At 45.2% G+C, this 19412-nt stretch overlaps 1 protein-coding gene across 3 annotated transcripts; it reads left to right on the top strand.

Moving 5' to 3' along the window:
- Positions 1–233: 233 nt before the first annotated feature.
- LOC102074645 (protein Shroom1) lies at positions 234–19176 on the top strand. 3 transcript variants are annotated; one of them, XM_074551899.1, is made up of 7 exons: positions 234–388; positions 9902–12697; positions 13415–13485; positions 14177–14719; positions 15033–15180; positions 16302–16574; positions 18607–19176. In XM_074551899.1, the coding sequence occupies exons 2-7, from the start codon at positions 10007–10009 to the stop codon at positions 18859–18861; spliced, it is 3981 nt and encodes a 1326-aa protein (XP_074408000.1). In that variant the 5' UTR covers positions 234–388; positions 9902–10006; the 3' UTR covers positions 18862–19176. The 3 variants fall into 3 exon arrangements, with proteins under 3 accessions (XP_074408000.1, XP_074407998.1, XP_074407999.1); XM_074551897.1 differs by having other exon boundaries at positions 15030–15180; XM_074551898.1 differs by having other exon boundaries at positions 250–448; positions 15030–15180.
- The last annotated feature ends 236 nt before the right edge of the window (positions 19177–19412 follow it).

Genomic DNA, 19412 nt, shown 5'->3' with positions numbered 1-19412 from the left:
ACTGCTCAGAGCAAGGGCTCTTGGCAGTGACCTCAGGCTGGGGACAGCACCGATGCTCCTGGAGTGGGGACACCCAGTGGGATGCACAGGAGTGCTTTGGGTTGGAGAGGCCCCACCTGGTCCCTCCCCTGTGGCCTTGGCAGCGTTTTCATGGAATTTTTCAGCGGTGCCCACGTGGGAGAGGTGGCAGCCAGCCAGGAGCTCCAGCCCTGTGGTTAATGATTGACTGGTGAGATAATGCACAGCCCAGCCCTCTGTGCTGCCTTTGCTCCTGCCCTGCTCTGCTCCCTCTGTGCCCCAGAGCACAGCAAGCAGGGCACTGCCAGCCTGGCACTGCCACCCTGCAGGATGGCCACAATGGGAGCCACGGGACAGCCATGGGGGACAGGTGAGACAGGGAATGGCCTCTGACACCTGGGAATGCATGGAGAGCTGTGACAGGGCACAGGTGAGACCGGGAATGGCCTCTGACACAGGAGAGCATGGAGAGCTGTGACAGGGGACAGGTGAGACAGAGAATGGCCTCTGACACAGGAGAGCATGGAGAGCTGTGACAGCGGACAGGTGAGACAGAGAATGGCCTCTGACACAGGAGAGCATGGAGAGCTGTCACACTGTGACCTGCAGAGGTTCTGCTTCACTGTCAGATCTTCTCAGCTGGGATATGGGACCAGAGCATTGGCTTCTGTTTGATAGAGAGAATTTTGGAGGTAGAAATGGGCACTGTCTGTGCTCACTGGGAACATGCCTGCAGAGTCTGGAGCTGACAGGTAACCTGACCTGCTGTGTGCAAGGTGTCCCTGCCCATGGCAGCAAGGGGGGAGCTGGAGGAGCTTTCAGGTACCTTCTAACCCAAAGCATTTTGTACTTCTGTGATTCTAACAAAACCATACAACATCTCTGTGTGTGTTTATGTATCGTGTGTGAGTGTTTTAGATGTCTGTACCTGGTACATATTGCCTTCAGCAGTTGCTGTGCTGTGTGTTTGTGTATTTGCTTTCTGCAAGAAAAGAATGGAAAGAACATTCTGGTTACTCTGGTGTTTATATTGTGTTTGCTGTAAGTCTGGAGAAGATGATTCTGCTGATCCATGGTCTGAGGAGCTGCTCCTTAGCCTGTGGATCAGTGCCTGTGTTTGGGGAGGGATTGAGGGATTTCCCAGCTGCAGACCTTGAGGGCCGCAGTGTGTGTTGTCTCTGGTCTCTCCTGACAAGCAGATTTCCCTTTAGCTCAGCAGGGTCCCTTGGGCAGCTGGGGGACACCACAGAGGGTTGGTGCAGTTTGTGTGATCCCTGTGTTTGGTGTTTGGGACACCCCCAGCCGTGCCAACTGCTGGTGGCCCTGTGGCTCAGGTGCCAGGCTGGTGCCAGGCTTGGGGCCTATGGCAGCCACCTGAGGGGTTTGGGGGGCTCAGCAAGAGGAGGTGCAGAGTGTGCCATCCCAGCCAAAGCTCCCACTGGGGAGGAACAACTTGAACCTGGTGCATCAGCCCACCCAGGGCCAGGCTGGTGGATGTGCTGAGAGCAGAAATGTGTGACAAACAGGTGCTGTGCTTTCTGCCAGTCCTTTCTCCCCAGCAGGGCTGCCTCAGCTCTCAGCTGCATCTGCTGCCAAAGCCCAGCTGCTCCCACCTGGAACAGCAGCCTGGAACAGGGGAAGGGGCAGGATGTGTGTTGGAAAATGTTAAAACCACATTTTGAAATGTTTAACTTGAGGCTGTCTTAGGCACACTTGGTTGCACCAGGCCACCTGAGCTTCCGGGCTTGTCCTCGGGAGCTCTGACTGGATAAAGTGGAATTTTCATAGGGAAATGTGTGCATGTAACCAAACAATTGAGGACAGAATTGGTAACAGAAAAATTATCTTTAAAATGCTAAAATTATCAGTGCTGTAGTGTGTGAGGGACCAATTGCCCTGCTGTGGGCAGTCTGGAGAGTCACCTGAGTCTGATACAGTCACAGGAGCTCTGCTCTAACCTTGAGTGTACAGATTGTGTGGGTTTTTTTTAAATAAATAAATAAAATCTAGGTCTGTGTTAACTGGGTCAGGTAAAGGGTCTGGAAGGTAGACATTTTCACACAGCAATGAGCTACCTTGGTACAAAATGTACTGAATGGTTCTCCAGCACAGGCAATGTTTGAGGCGAATGGTGAAATGCAGGTTATAGAGGATTTATTTGGGAGCTCAGAGGGGAATTTTTGTAGAATGGGTTAAATATAGAAAGGTGGATCTGCAAAACCTCACACCTTTCTGTTGGATGGGGGCTAGCTGGCATGAAGTGCTCCAGACAGGGAATCCCTTGGTCCCTGGCTTGTGTGTCCCCAGCAGACCCTGGCACTGAAACTCCACTGCTCTGAGTTACTCACCTGATACAAGAGGTGAGCACTGTCCTGCCATCACCTGTTGGGGAAAGTCTCTCAAAAGCTCTGAGTGCTGCCTTTTCCCAGAATTGATCTCATTTATGCTTCCCCCAGCATTTTTCCTCTGCCATCCCCTGCCAGTCTCGCAGCACATCTGGAGGAGGCTGAAGGAGGGTGGGATCAGTTTGGATTGAGGAGGATTTCCTCCCAGTGAGGGTGGGCAGGCCCTGGCACAGGGAGCCCAGAGCAGCTGGGGCTGCCCCTGGATCCCTGGCAGTGCCCAAGGCCAGGCTGGATGGGCTGGGAGCACCCTGGGACAGTGGAAGCTGTCCCTGCCCATGGCAGGGGTGGAACTGGGTGATCCCTATGGACCCTTCCAACCCAAACCATTCTGTGATTCTGTGATGCTCTTGGCAGACCAAGGCTTTCATTTCTGCCCCTAATCCCACCTCACCACTAAACCTGCTCTCATGTAACTATTGGATATTTCCAGATTATTTTTAACTACTAATCCAGGTTTTCATTTCTTGTTGTGGAGACCAGAGATCTGTTTAGTGAGATTAAGCATAAACACTGATGAATTCTGCCCAAACAAAAGCTATGGGAAAATACCGGAATTTAAAATTTGCCAAAGGAACAGAGCAGGCTAATATATTATTTCTTGTGTATATTTGGTGGTTTCCTCTTGTTCCAGTGGAATGTTCTGTAGTAACTGGATATTGCATTACTGTCTGCCCCAGCCCAAAGGCAGGAGTAATTATATTTAACATCTGGATGAATTAGACTGAAAACAGACATGCTCTGGAAATTAATAGTTTCTGTCTCCTATGTCAAAATAAGAAAGAGCTAATGACTTTTTTAAAATACCACATTAATTGATATGACTTCATAATCCTTGATTTATATACACGAAAATGGAAGTGCTAATATTGCTTGCCAGTTATATTTTAGACTGCCGCTATGAAAGACTGGAAAAGTTACATGATTTCCTGAGGGTAATAAGGTATTAAAAAAATTAATTTGTAGTTAGGAGGAGTGCTGAGAAGGTTCTGCTCCTGCTGTGGGACTCAAGTGATTTCATGGTAAGGCAGGGTCCTTGGTGTGGCAGAATAGAACTGAAGTTTGTAAGATGCACTCTGAGGTTCAGGGACATTGTTTTGTTGGATGAAGCTCCACTTCCACCCCTGTGCTCACTTTCTCTCTGATTCCCTTCTGGCTTCAGTCTCCCCCTCACTTGTGGTCAGTGCTGGGAAGTTTTCCAGGTACCCCCAGCTGGTTCCTGTGCTCCCCTGTTCTCAGGGGTAATCTAGGTGAGCCAGCCTGACCATGTCACCCTCTGCTCTGGGAAGGTCTGGTGGATTCTCTGTCCCACATTTTACCTGGGATTCCCTAGATGGAAATGACTCGGGGAATGTAGTGAAGAGAGTGCATTTCTGTATCTTCGTGAAGTTCATAGCACACAGTCTAAAGCTTGCAAAGTTTAGCAAAAAGCTTCTTTGTACATTAAGGGAGCAGAGAATGATCTTTTTGATACATCTGAAGCCATAATTTAAATTATATAAACTCATATACTTATATACATAGATTATATATATATATATTTATTTATAATTCTACTTTATTAAGGTGAACTGGACACTGCTCCTTCCCCAGTCAGTGACTCTGGATCCATCCTTGCCTGAAACTGGAGCTGCAGCAGGAATGTTTGTTCTCACTGCAGCTTTGCCTGTGGAAAACATAACTACAGCATGTAGAAATTGGAATCTGCAGTGCTGTTCTGGCAAGGGCTCTTGGATTGCATTTACAGAGCCATCCATAAAGCTTCTGAGAATAGTTTTGTATTAGAATAAAGCATAGGTAGGTGCCAGAAAACCAGAATTCTTCAAAGATAAGATGACTTCATGACATTTCCCAGCCAGCCAACCCTCACTAGTGAGTCTGAGTGTCAGCTCTCCCAGAGCTCTGATAAAGCTGGAAAAGCCAAATTCTGATCCAGGCAGTGCTGGGATACACTGGGTTTGGGATGTGTGGCAGCTGGGGAAGCTGCCCGTAATCTGCACTTGGTTTTTCTAATTATAGGCAATTAATAATGAATATGTTAATATGTTTTTAAAACTGTGCTTGCACAGATTGCTAGCCAACTACCAACTCATGGGATTCTGGACTAAAACCATGTCAGTGGAAGCAGATGTTGAATGGATTACCCCTATTTAAAGGCCAGTTTCTTCTCTTGTGAGCTTGACTTGCTGCCTGAGCTGTGGGAAGCTCAGTGCAGCCAGGGACAGGTCAGGGGACTATGAGAATTTTATTTTTCCCTGATGTTTCTTGGACAGCCTTGCTGGGAAGCAGTCACCATGGAAAATTGAAAAAAAAATCTTTATTATATATATTAATTCTATTCTATTAATTAGTTAATTTAATAATATATGTAATATATATTTTTACATATTATTATATTATATATTATTATATTGTTCATTAATTTAATAATATATAATATGTAATTCTGTAGACTGATGTTTAAAAATCAACAGTGTCATTAGATTTTTTTTCCTTTTTGATTTTTAATACTTTAGAGTCTGTAATTTTTAATTCTCTTGGTGGTGTTTCTGTAGCCTGTAAAAACAGTATGGGGCTAAGTTTATGGCATCAGATGAACTTGATTAGATTTTAAAAAGAAATAAGAAATATGATGACATTAACAGGGATGAAATGGAAGTGGTTAGGAAGAAATGCATACATTTGGGATGAAACTGATTTCTGGCAAAATCATTTTCTGAGAAGCACTTACAGAGTTAGAAGAAACTGTAAGTGTTTGGTGTTTACTAGAATAGAGACTAATGCTGATGGAAACCAAGGGAAATTGTTGAGGCTGAATAAGGAAAGTCGGGGAATTCAAGGACAATGGAGAGGCATGCAGTGGGTGCCTGCTCCAGTTAAGAGGTCAGACTGTGTTGGGTGCTCAGAAAAGGTCTCCCCAGGGCTGTGAAGCATTGCCAAACCTGATCTTCCTCATTAATGCCTTGCCCAGACTGGGCCACAGCTCTCACCTCCACAAGCAGTTTATTTGGGCCACAGCTTTCCTCAGCCCATAGGCACGTTGGGCAAATGCCAAATGTTCCTGTCCATGAGTGGGATGTCATTCCTTTGGGAGTGACACCAGGAAGGTGCAGGATGGACCCATTCTGGTACCGTGGCTTCAGCAAAGCTCCCTTGCTGCTCACCAGGGATCTCCTTCTCCTTAGGGAGCCTGGCCTAGCAGGGTGAGGGGGTTTAGGAAGGTCTGTCTGTGCCCCTACACAAAAAAGGGGATACTCAGATGCATTTTATTGTTATTATTACTTTCATCCTTCTCTAAATTTCTCACAACACTTAGATAGCTCCAGAAACCCTCAAGTGTGTATCCGTGGGTCTTACTGGAAATGTTTACATTCCTCAAACCATGGTGAAATTTATTTCTGTGTACACAAGGCACAGACCTCCTCTAAATCCCACTTAGGCTCTGTTTTGGGACTGTGTGACACTTTGACTTCCCTGGCTCCCAGGAGCAGGGTGAGCTTTCCACAGGGCCTGGAAGCCAAATGTGAGGTTTTGTCCTTGGGTGTTGATGTGCAATATCCCTGGTGACCATTACCACCTGCACAACAGCTCTGGAAATTGCACTGAATGAGAAAAACAGGGATTAGAGTCTTCAGAAATCTTAGCAAAATAATACAGATTAGCAGAAAGTGTGGGTTTTCAGTGAGCCAAAGGCAATATCATCTGCTATGTTTGCCTTCCTGTTAGAAACCTAAAGTTGAAACCCAAAGGGATAAAATTGTTAATTGTAGGCTAGAAACAAATAATAACAAAGGGGAAGTATCTATTAAAAAGAAAAGGCAGAGAAAGAGAGAAATAATGACTTTCAGAGATGCTGGGCACACAGGCAATGCTAGCCACATTTCCCTGAATGGAGTGTCCTTCCATTTCTCTCACCCTTTCAATAGTCAGATCAAAGACATTTGTCTGGAATTTCTGGACATTCCAGAGTCTGGTCAAAGAAGCAGCTCTTATTTCCAGGCATCTCATATCTCAGAGAATGCACCCATGTCTTGCAAGGACATGGGTTCTGTCCAGGAAGACCTGGATGGAGATCTGGGAACCTATGCTAGATCACCAACTGATGACCTGCTGAAGGTTTCTGGGATGCCAGAGACTGCACCTGCCTTCCCCTGGATTTCTGCCCTGGGAAAGCCAGGAGGATCACCTGCTAAAACAAGAGTCTCTCAGGTGATCTCTTGGTAGCAATGAAACCTCAGGGTCTGGGGAGCAGATGGGTCAGGTGCTGCAGCCTGTGCAACAGGCTGGAATCTGAAGAATTTCAGTTAATGTTTACATCCAGTGTTTACCCTTTGATAAGGAACAGGTCATTCACTAATGTGGACATGACATATTATTGGGAGGTTGTCAAGGTGTTTGCTTTGTGTTCTGCACACTTGTTCTCCTCTGGAGAACACTTGTGTAATGTCGTTTGATCCAGATCAGCAGCTGTGGGTTTCCCCTTTATTTTTATGGAGCCATTTGTATAAAAAGGGCAATTACACAAGAAAGCTAAGAAGGTTTGAATTCTGCTTGTGTTTATTAAGGAAAATTCTCATTCTTCCTTCTGTAATGGAAAGATTGTGTTGGTCATTTCAAGGGAGCTCCACAAGTGCACAAATTATTGCAGACTGTGTTATATGCCAGGGTCATTTTTCCTGGGTTGTTGAGGGCAAATCAGAGATAGAGAGAATACCCGTGTTTCTGGTGGGTGATGATTTGTTTGGGCAAGCATTGTATATCAGTGCAGGTGAGTTACAGATCAATTATGGCACCTGGCAAACTCTAAATGAGGTTGAACAAGACCAAACTGCAATTATAATAAATCTTGCCCTTATAAGACAGGTGAGTTGTTCAGTGACTGTGGTCTGGAGTCACTGGGTTTTCTCTGTACAGAGTTAATTTGCCAGACAGGAGGCTTTGGCATACTGAGTTGATTGCAAAGAATTCAAGATTGTGCAATGCAAATCACCTTTCCCTAGAACAGAACAGGTTGATGTGGATGGAATTAAGTTAGCCTCTGTTTTTAACAACAAAAAACAACACTCAAACCACTTTGGAATGTAATAGATTCATAGTGGCTTTATTTCTTCCTTGGGCATGGAGTGGATATACTTCCCTGCATTCTTACTCTGTTAATACACTTCCCTTCATCTTCCAGTAGTTTTTGTTCTGATATACTTTAATTTAACATTTCTCTTCTTGCTTCCAGTGGTTTACAAAGCAAGCCAGTGGGTCTGGAGTGGCACATTGCATTCCAGCCTTGCCAGAATGTATCTGAGAGCCAGAGGAGCACAGTCCCTGAGGGAGCTCTGCTCCTCCCCTCTGAGAGCAATAATGCCATTATTCATGTCAGCTGAGTTTTAAGGACATTCGTGGTTTTCTCTTACATGGGAAAGAGAGGGCAGCTTCCACACAGTTCTTTGAACATGTTGAGATAAACAATTCTGCTGGCAGGGTTTAGGAAATATTCTCTGCAAAAGAAACAAAAGTTTTCCCTAAGGTGTGTTTCAGTATCAGGCAGAGCTTCTTACCTCAGTCTTCTAAGATATTGAAATGATATTTCCTATTACTTCTGGTGTTAGCATAAAAACCTGAGTCAAAAATTCTTCTCTGTATTGCCAACTTCACTGAAAATCCAATGAGGAGCTTGAAACAATGGGGGGAAAGAGATTTTGGGAATGACTGGTATAGGAAGCCAGGAGAGCACTTCCATGGATAGATATGAACTAAATCACAGCAGTTACTTGGATTCTAGACATTGCTGTGAAAAGTTGGAGCCAAATTCTCCCTGTAGATCAGGGTGTCTCCATGAGCTTGCATGGAACTGTGCCAGCACATCCCAGACCAGGACTTGGCTCTGTCTATTTACAGCACCAACAGCAACAGCTGCTTGGAGAGGTTCCTCTGGGAGAAAAATTTAATTACAACAAGGGAGATAAGAGTGACAGAGCAATCTGTCTTCTGGATCTCTTGTGAAATGTGGCTCCTGTGGGGTTTGGTCCTGTGCACCCACAGCACCCCCACGTTCTGCTGAGCTCTCCCAGAGGTCACAGCCATGGGCCAGAGCTCCAGGGAACTCCTGGGAATTGTAACTGCACTGGGACACACCATGGTCCCCTCCCATCTGCACTGAGTGTCACTGCAGTCATTCAATGCTTTTTTCCCTCAGCAGTTCCAAAAAATCCAGCGTTTTCCTTTCACCAAGTATCTCAAGTTTTTATTTCTTTAAATTCCTGAACCCACCATGGTGAAAAGGATGGGGAATGGCATCACCAGCCACTGATGTTTCCTATTTCCTTTGTGACCCTGTTATTCACAGACAATTAAATTTCACAGCTTTGTTTTAAATCATCTGTAAAGGTGGAGAGAACTCCAGACATCCTTGAGTTGGTTTCTTACTAAAATGTTAAAAAACAAGGCAAGCACGTGGGAAAAAAAAACCCAAAAAACAGCAGGCAAATTACCACTTTGTGGTGTTAGGCTGTTTTCATTTCCCAGAAACTAGTTAATTTATTTAGTGTGCCCCACCAGTCCAAGTTTCATTTATAGATTAACTTGTGTATTTTGGCTCCTATCCATCTCTTCCTTTGGCTCAAAATGAATGATACCAGGACTGTCTTTGAAACAAGGCAGGAATGTGATTTTTTTTTTTTTTTAAAGAGAAACATCACCCTGAAACCTCTCTTTCTGCCAGCTTTTTGAGGTCCCACCACAGAAATATGATATTGGGAATGGCAGATTAGTGTCTGGTGAGTCCCACCTTCATGAATAAATCAGACATGTAATATTCTGGAGGGATCTGGACACAGTTTGTGCCTCCTCAGAAGGAGTTTTACTGGAGCAGCTTGCTGATGAAGCTTTTCATGATTGTTTGTTTGCTTTCTTTTAATAACTAATCAGTTTCTAGAGCTGGTTTAAATGAGAATTACTAAACTAGGTTGCTGGTTAGCAGCACTCTGGTGCCAGGTTCAGTCTTTTATTTGGGTTCCTCCTGCCTGGGAGCAGTCAGGGGGTCTGAAGCTGGCAGAGGGCAGAGAGGGTCAGGCTGTTGGTGTGCGAATCTCCTGTTTGTCTTCTCCTGGCCTGTTGGGCTGCTGCTTGAGGATCCATTTGTTAAACTAAACCTAGGAGCGTCATGCACAGCAATCAGAGAGCAGCTGTCAAGTGCTGCTGATAAACACAGGCTGTTTTCCAGACTGCAAAAACTGTTGTTATACATGAACTCTATGCTGGTGCTTTTTCCTAGTCCATTTAGGGGTTTGCAGGGGAGTTCTGAGCTGCAGCCCCAAATATCTGGCCACCTTTTAAAATCTGTGACTTGGGACTGGCAGCAGAATGTCTCATCAAGATGCTCTGTCGGTCTCAGGCACCTTTTTCTAGGATTCTGGAAAAGGTTTGCCAAGATGTGCCAGGAGAATCCTCCCACTGAGTCTTTTTCACATATTTCTCTTTCTTTTTAGGTTCCTCTAGATATTGTTGGAATGTAACTGTAGAGAAAAAAGTTCATTTCCAGTAACTCATTTGTGGACTTTTAATGAGACTTGGATTTCTGGAAATGCTACAACATGACTTCAGCTGGGAATGAGATAGAAAGATGGACTCACAGGCAAGGTGGCAGAGCTGGGAAGCTGGAGGAGCCTGTGACCTCTCCTGAAAATGATCATCTTTTGTCAGTGAAGTCGGTCAGCAGCATGGAGCATCCCTTGCACCTCCCTGGAAGGGCAGACTCTGCTTACAGCTCTTTCTCAGGAGGATCAAACATCCCAGAGAACCCCACACCATCATGCCAAGGTGATTATTTGTGTGTGCCTCCAGAGCAGGCCCCGTACATGGACTCAGAATATGTGACAGGAATTTATAACCTCAGTGCTGCCCACCCTGCCCTCAGATCCCCCCAGGCACGCAAGGCACCAGAGCTGAGCGTCCCCAACAGCTCCCACAGCTGTGGAGTGACTCCTGCACAAAGGACTTCAAATCAGGGCCCTGCAGCCCTGGCAGCTCCTCTGCTGTCCCCTCCCAGGTGCCCCAAGAGCTGCAACATCACTACCAGGCCCTTGGACACGCCAAGAGAGAGAAAAGGCTCTGCAGGGCACAATGAGGGCAGCAGGCAGCCAGCCCCTGGAGTGCAGCACAGGGAGGGGCCATGGGGCCAGCACTGGGATGCACTCACAGAGCAGGGTGTAGGGCCTCCTAGGGAAAAGCCTCTGGAAAACCAGGGCCTTTCTTCTGATTTCACAAAGGTATCAAAAGTTCAGCCATTAAAGACAGAGGAAAACGGAGAGTGGATCCCATCACAACAACCTACAAAGAGAAGCAAACACATTTTCAGGAGACCTTCTTCATTCATTTTTCAAGAATATTTAAAGACAGACTCTGTGGTGAATGTCCCCAAAATTCTTTCTGAATTTAATTCAGGTCATGGTAACAAAATTCCCAAAGAGATGAACTCCAAATCCTATCACCAAGCACATTCCAAGCCCAGTGCTGTTAATGATACACAGCAAGTCAAACAGTGTCCCAGGGGTGTGTGTAGGGCAGGTGCCAGAGAAGCAGCTCTGCCAAGCACTGTGCCAGGGCCCAGCCAGAGGAAAGAGTCCCTGCCCTGTGCTCAGGGCCCACTCCACACTGAGTGGGATTCAGACATGGATCAGGATGTGTTTGAGGACAGCTCGGAATTAAAATACATGGAGAATGCTCTTCTAAATAAAAATGCTCCCAGGAAGCTGAACAGTTATGCAGACAAAAATCAGTGTTATGATTCTGAAGGAAAAATTATGAGCAATATTAGGGAACCAGTCCCAAACCAGCAAAACAAAGTGCAGAGATCATCACTGTCCTGCAGCTGCAGTGCTGTGGAAGAGGAGCACCCTCAGTGTGAGGAGCTGGAGCAGGGAAGGAAGCAATGCTGTGATGATGGCACAAGCCAAATGGCTTCTTTCAGACCAAAGGAAGAGTCCACATCTCAGTCATTACGTGAAGTGCAGAAAGGAAAGCGGGGTAACAACAGCAGTCCTGACCTCAGCACGTGTCTGGAGCAAGAGGAACCTCCTGTTCAGAAACTCCAGACTGTATTTCTAACACAGCTCTCAAGACAGCTCTGGGAGGACCATGCTGGGGAGCAAATAACCAGGCAGGCAACTCCCATGCTTTACTATCTGTCTGCAGGGAGAACCACCAGTGTCCTGCACCCCAGCAAGGACTCAAGGAGCTCACCAAAAGAAATTCTAACTAGCAGCTATGCTGCCTCAGCACAGTGTGTAGAGATACAAAGAGAGGGCCATCAGCTTCAGAGGAGCAGCCACCACCACCAGCACAGTGCTGATGATCTCCAGCTTCAGAACAAAGACCTCATTTTCAGGAGTCCTGCTTCATTCACAGAAGAGAGTTTCCAGAATGACTACATAGAAAAACTTAAAATGGCCCAGAAAAAGGTTCTCAAAGAAACCTCCTTTAAAAGAAAAGACTTACAGATGAGTTTGCCTGTCAGACTGAGACAGAAATCCTCTAAAAGGCCATCCATTGAACACCTTCGGTCTTTCTCGTTATCCAGTGCAAGTGAGGATGCCAAACCTGTTCCTTGCTCCCCCTCCCATCTGGAATCCTTGGAAAGCTTCAATAGAAATGAAGAAATAAGGAGGCCACAAAAAGGTCAAGCAGGGGGAAGGAAAAGGGTAACCCAAGAGCAAAAGAAACTGTGCTACTCTGAGCCTGAGAAGCTCAATCACCTAATGGATAAGGAAATATCATGGAGTCAAGCTAGGGATGAAACCACTGAGCAAGGCACAGTGGCATCCAGGAGAAGGGATCTGGAGAACAGAGGAAAGGCACTTTCCAGTTCAAGTGTCTCCAGGACAGAGCTGAAACAAATCCAGCACAGTGCACTGATCAAATACATGGAACGAAAGATCAGTCAAAGGCCAGGGGGCTCACAACACCTCCCACTGCAGAAGCCACCCCTGCAGGAGAGGCTGTCAAATCCCAAAGGCCCTCCTGGCCAGATTTCCAACCCAAATGGGAGCAGGAAGATGCAGAATGATGAGGTTTTCTGCCAACCTCTCTCTGAACAGAAATCACCAGATGTTTTTCCTCCTTTGCCTTTTGCTCCCCCACGGAACGGGAGCAGCAGGTGTGATCCCAGCCAAGGGGACAGGAGCTGTACCAGCAAGTGTCCATCTGCTGAAAGTCTCCCACAGGCAGGGGGTTCTGCATCTGGGAGAGCTCCTGAGAGACCAAAATCCACTCCTTCTTCCACACAGGTAAGACACCAGTACCTGAAAGGGGCATAAAGAAACTCAACAGGGACTCTGGCACTTAAAGATACATTTGCAGAGAACATGTGCTGTATGCTGGATGAGGCTGTTTGTGCTCTAGTAGTGTTAATGACAGCAACTTCATTAGAGCCCTATCCCAAAAAAAGGTCATTACAGGGAGAATTATAAATTACCAACATTTTTTGGCTTCTGAATTTGAAAGACAGTAGCTGTCAATATTGTTGAGGAGAATAAAGAAAATAAAGGGCCAAAAAATAAATTACTATACATACCACCAAAATTACCCTACTGAAGAGACTGACAAACTTCCACCAATGCTGAATTTCTGAATTGCTATGACAGTAGAGGTGTCTTTTGTTGACAGCTGTTTTTTTGTTTTCTAGGGGGAAAAAATGATGCTACCTAGGAAGAGCATCATAGCAATTTAATTAATAAAAAAGATGTAGACAAAAATAACCCCAAAGATTTAAAAAAAAAAAAAAAAAGGGAACAAAAACCAAACTTTTCGCCCTAGAAAAAACAACAACCAAACAAAAAAACCACGAAAAAAAAAAAAAGAAAAGAAAAAGGACAAACCTCAGTGAACCTACTCGGAGCTCTACCATCAGCTTCCCTTTCTGGGGATAACAAAAATGGGAGCAAAATTCAGCAGCTGCCTCGCCTGCAGTGCTGGCTGCCCCAGTGTGCTGTTTTCCCTTCCAGGAGCCGTGCAGATGTGCCAGATGTGCAGCAGCTCCGCGCCGGCGCCGTGGGAGCTGCCCGGGCCCCTCCAGGTGAGGCTGCGGGGCTGCGCTGGGCACAGCCCGTGTCCTGTCCCCAGGGTGGGACCCCGGCGCTGCTCCCTTCGCTGCTCCCTTAGCTGGCCGTGCGGGAATATTCCCCCCTGCTCTCTGGGTCAGCCTCTAAAATCGTTTCCACTGCGGGAAGTGCCAGCCCTGAGCAGCTGTCCCTGTTCCATCAGATCTCTGGGATCGCAGCTCCCTCCTCCGAGCCTGGAGAAAACAGCATTTCCAACATCTCGGAGATGCCCAGTCCCGGAGAGTGTGTGTGAGCAGGACTGGTGCAATAGGGGATTTTGGTGTGTTTTTCCACAGAAAAAAAAACTGTGCCGTTTACACATCACTAGTTAGGAAGTTTGTGGTTTAACTCTCTATATTTGTTTGCTAGTTTGAGGAGCATCAAGGGAGATAAGCATCTGAACTCTGTCTCAGCAAGGCAATGATGCTGACTCTTTGGTACTGAAAAAATTTCCACTCTTTCAAAAATACCCCAATGGTTTCTGGACATTTGAATGGCTTATGTAAAATGAATTTTTTTTTCTTAAATTTCCTGGTTTAGCAGGTTAGCATAAAAGTAGCTGAAAGTTCCAGACAGAACCATAACATCACAAACATCTGATCACAGCTCTTAAACAGTCTGCAAAAAATCTCTTCCAAGTAAAAGGAACTCTCTCCTTCCTTACAGTTTCTGTGATCCTGAGAAAGATGGACCCAAGAATGATGAACATAATGACATAACTGGACGTGAGTGTGGTCAGGATAAAAAGGAGCAGACTCCTGAAACCCCCATTCCTGTCCCAGGAGATGGAAGCAAGGAGAGTGCTGGAGTGGAGGAGGAATGCAGAACTCAGTCTCTGGGTGGGAGTGCTGCACTCAAGCATCCAGAGCAGGGGATGCATCTGCACACAGCACCAGCTGGGCCTCACCAAGGACACAAACATCCAGGCAAAGGTCTCCTTGCCCAGGAAACATCCCTGCACAGCACCCCTGATGATGTTCCCCTGGAGGGAGACACCCAGAGGAGGCTGCAGCCTTCTGAGGAGCAGCGGTACCAGGAGCTTGCTCTGGAGATCATTGCCAAAGACAGATCTCTGGTGGGCATTCTCATGCCTCATCCTCTTAGAAAAACTGCCTTGGACCTGATGGAGGGTTTGTTTCCTGTTAATATCTCCATGCTGGATAAATCACGCAGGAAAAGGGGAAAGGCACAGCGTGTGCAGGAGAATGAGTAAGTAGACAAAACCAATTTTCCAGCACTTTGGTCTATTTTAATGTACAGATACTATCCATACTAGTATGAGAGTAGTAAGATGAACTTAAGCACATGGTTTTATTTGTGTTTCATTAGAAAAACATATTGCTTTCTGATTTACAACCAAGAAATGTCTGAGGCTAAGGGTATATAATGGAAGAAAAGTGGTTCAGTGGTTCCTTATTAAAGGGACTCCAACAGACCTAGGCTGCAAATCTTTTGCTTCATATCTTCTAAAAAATTAGAGGCTCTCCTGTATTTGGGTATTTATTTTCTGTTCCAATAGCAGGAAAAGTCATGGAGATGGACCAGAAGAATGTCCAAAATCAGAGCATGAAACCAAGCAAAGGAGCAAATATCCTGCCTCTATGAGAAACCAAGTCCTGAAGAGGAACAGAGACAGCACAAGCAAGCTAGATGACCTCACATCTAAGAAAGTATGTAAATATCCATCACAGGAACCACTGTTTTTCCATCATGACAAAGAAAATCTTATTAATGTCATTATTGCTATGGATATTTTTATCCCAATAACATTTCACAGATAACTTTGAATCAATTTTTGGCAGAAGGTGAAGTCCTGGCACATTGGCATATTGGTCATTGTTGGGGATATTTAAATCCTGCCTGATTTGACTGAGATCTCTCATCTATCACCATTAAAGGTTTCCTTGCACAACCAGCTCCTGTGCAGCAGCAGCAAACTCCCAATTTAGCACTCAATTCTAATCTCAAAATCTGTAAAATTAATTAGAACTGGCAGCCTAAATAAGAAATATTCTTTACTCTGGGAGCTGGTAGCAGTTTCTGCACATACCAGTGTCTGATTAATTCCATACATGCAGAGAAGGGAGGGCACAGCTGGACAGTGACAGAAGTTTGGAGCTTGCAGGGGTGATTATGTAGCTTTGCTTAGTTAGGTGGGCATTTCCCCTGGCCATGCTCCATCTCAGGTATGACAATCTGCCTTTCTGAGGCTCCTCCTGCTGTCTTACTGCTGCTCTGGTTCATGGTGGCACTGTTCAACTTCCAAAGAACTGGTGGTGTGCTCCCACTCAAGTCTTGAGGCCTTTTTCCGTATAATTTCCCTTTGAAACAGCCTCCTCTGATTACTTTGCTACCCAGGCACCATAGCCTGCTTGGATTGCCCATGGAGCTGACTTTTTCTGTGCATATGATAATGAAATTCCAATCAATTCTTCTAAAGCTTGGTACAGAGCTGGGACTTCATGCTCATGTCTTAGAACAACAGTTCTGTGTAATCATGGTGTAATCTTTATTGCAGTTCCCTTCTGACTGATTGGAAGCTCTCTGAGCCAGAGAACATATCAGCAGCTAGGGTGATTACCAGTAATTTGCTTTTCAGAGTTTGAGAATTAAGTACAGCTTAGAAAATACTGCTGCTTTTTTCCCCCTTTTTTCTTTCCTGTAGCTTAAAATGATTTTAAAAGTCAAAAATTTGGCCAAGACAGTGTGAAGAAAATCCATTCTCTAGAACTGATACGGATTCTCCTGGGCAGTAACAGTTCCTGTGATTTTTTATTTTTCCTTTTTGCAGCTGGAACTCATGGCCAGCCTCCAATCCAGGCTGCAGGCGCTGTGGGAGGAGCAGGAGCTGGTTCTCCTGGAAGTCAGGGAATGTGCCAGGTGGGGCGAGGAGCTGGAGGTGCTGCTGAGGGAGCTGTGCCAGCCGCAGGAGTTTGAGCGCTACCTGATGTTCATTGGGGACCTGGAGAAGGTGCTGAGCCTCCTGCTCTGCCTGTCCAGCCGCCTGGCCCGCGTGCAGAACGCCCTCAGCAGGACGGATGGCAACACAGAGCCTGAGGAGAAGGTGAGATGGCTGAACCAGGACATCCCTCTCACTGCCCTGGAGGACTCAGAGACCTTGGCATGGAGGCAAAGACACCTGTGCCTTCGATTTTAACCCATGCAGACAATTACCAACTTTGTGTGAGGAGTTACAAGCCACAAGGGTTTGAATGGAATGACAGTGAGTTTATCACAGGGTGGAAAAGTAGATTTTTGGGGTTTTTAGAATGAGGGTTCAAGAGGCAAGATGGAGGGCTCTGGGCATGTCCTGTCTTTCTTCTTCTTCTTGTCCTCCATCTTCTGCTGTGATGGTGGCACTTCTGGATTGGTTTAGGGTACAGACTGTCTAACAGACTGTCTAAAATAGGTGATAGGTATTGGAAAATGACTGTAAATAAAGTACACATAGTTTTTAGTATAAAAAGATAACACTGCCCTGAGGCCAGTCAGTGGGTCTCAACCAGACCTCCTGGACAGATCTCAGCAGGTCTGAAAAAGAATGTATCAGATAAGAGAAAACAAACAACCTTGAAAACCAGACCTGAGGAATATCAACTTCTTCCTTGAGTGCAGACTGGGTAAAAAGGCTTTTTAATACCTCAGGAGCCATTCCAACAACTCAGAACCCAAGAGTGAGAGACAGCAGAGCTGCTGGATTGGTTTGGTTCACACACAGATTAGCACTAAAAAGGTTCTCTCATGCAGTGTGACACAGAGAGCCAGGATTCACCTCTTCCAAAATGTCAGTTGTGTTAATGTGAATAATTTTAAATAGTATTTCATGCTTACTTTCACTTTATGGTAGCCAGGAAGGGTGTTGTTTCTCTGGTATTACATTTATAGTCTTCATAGGAAGCGTATTTAAATAATTTATTCAAATATTTGAATAAAATGCCTAATGAAGACTTGGTTAAGTGCCAACATTTTTAACAACCATCTCCCACTGACTGCATTTGCCCTCGTGTCAGCAAAAACAGCAGTCTCAATCTTTTACTCAATTTTTAGGGTGTCAGTACACTGTCTGGAAAGAGAACATTTTCCAGCACTGTAATCCCCATGAAAATTATTACAGTTGAATGAGAATTCGCTAAAGGTGAAAGGTACAAAAATCCTGTAGAACAAGCAAGGCCCAAGTCTTTAAAAGAAGCCTTTGATGAACAGATCACAGTTATTTTATCACACTGGTGCCTTTCCACGGTCTTAAAAAATTGAGAGCCAGGCACAGTTAAGGGATAAAGGGATTTTACCTGGGTATTTAATAAGGATCTTTGTGGTGCCCCACTTTGCTAAGGTGGAATGCACTGCAATGCAAGCACACAATAGATGGCATATACGATTTACAGACCTTACAAATTAGCATATCTAACAAAGATGTCCCAATGAGAGGCTTGGAGGAATAGGGTGATCTCCCCATCCTGAGGAATTCCCCCCTGGATGGGCTAAATCTCAGTTACAGGATATTTTCTAGAGAGCACCTTAGCTTCCCAAGACAGTGTAGGGTTTTCCCACCTCCAGGGTGTTTGGTCTCCTGGCCTAACAGAATACCAGGACTATGCTAAGTTATCAGACATAAGCAATTACAAATATGCATGCTAAGAGTACTGAGGATAAATAAAAGGTATATAAAAGAAAAAAAAGCAAAAAATCATCTTGGCATCAACTCAGACCTTTTAATAGAAGCCACTCTATCTTTTTAATATGATAGCAGCACTCTGGCCACATGCAACACACAAAACACAAAGATACATACCTTAAAGAGCTTCTAATTGACTGAAGATTGTTACAGGATACTTTCAAAGGACCAGAATGTTAAGTTTATTGATTTTGTTTCATGAGGGCAGCATAGGAGAAGTGAGCCTTGATGGCATTTACTGTGTCTTTACCTTACAAGCCACAAGAATGAGTAATTCAATTGAGAAAAAGCTCAGGTGGAACACAAAGCCCACAAGAGGAAGTAATTAAATTAAATCGACTGTGGCTTCCAAATGAAGAAGCAGAGCCTGCCAGGAATGATGGGTTCTCATGGTGTGCTGCTTTGTTTTTTATTCCATTAGCAATCGCTGAATGAACGGCACCAGCTCTTGTCTCGGCAGCGGGAGGATGCAAAGGACCTGAAGGAGAATCTGGACAGGAGAGAACGTGTGGTCTCTGGAATCCTTGCCAAATACCTGACAGAGCAGCAGCTCCAGGACTATCAGCACTTTGTTCAAGTCAAGACCTCCTTGCTGATTGAACAGAAAGACCTCGAGGAGCAGATTAAATTTTTCGAAGAACAATTAGAAAATCTCGATCAAAGTATCCCCATCTAACACCAGCCCAGACATTTTTATATATTATATGTGGTGTTTCCCTGGAAATCCACAGGCACTCTCATCACAGGGCTCAGTTTGGTGGATTCTTCCAATCCTGTTTGTGTCACAACATTGACAAGTGTTCAGATGTTCTGGGATGCTCCAGGCACACTCTGGACATGCCCTCCTCTTGGACAGTGTGTAAGAAACTGCCTTGTGGACATGACTGATAGGATTCACTGCTCCTATTAACTGAATGTGTATTTCCCCTTCCTCTTGTCTGTCCATCTGTTTCCACATTGACATCATCTCAATAAAAGAACCATACAAATATTTGCCTCTTGTGGGCGGGCTGAGTGTTTGAAATGAAAAATTATGTGGGTGTTCAGATTTGAATTGGTGATTGCACAAAGCCATAGGAAATGTTATGGACCATTTCAGTGAAACTCCTGCACTCATTTCTACTGTTTATATGTGTGACACAGTAAAAATACACTGTAATGAAAGAAAATAATTACTTCCTTTCTTGGCAGTTGTCAGCCATGAGTCTTTCCTGGCTCTGTGTAATC

The sequence above is a fragment of the Zonotrichia albicollis genome, chromosome 15 (assembly GCF_047830755.1).
Source record: "Zonotrichia albicollis isolate bZonAlb1 chromosome 15, bZonAlb1.hap1, whole genome shotgun sequence".
NCBI classification, from domain to species: Eukaryota; Metazoa; Chordata; class Aves; order Passeriformes; family Passerellidae; genus Zonotrichia; species Zonotrichia albicollis.
The sequence above is the reverse complement of the archived record's forward strand: the minus strand, read 5'-3'. Positions and strand labels throughout refer to the sequence as shown.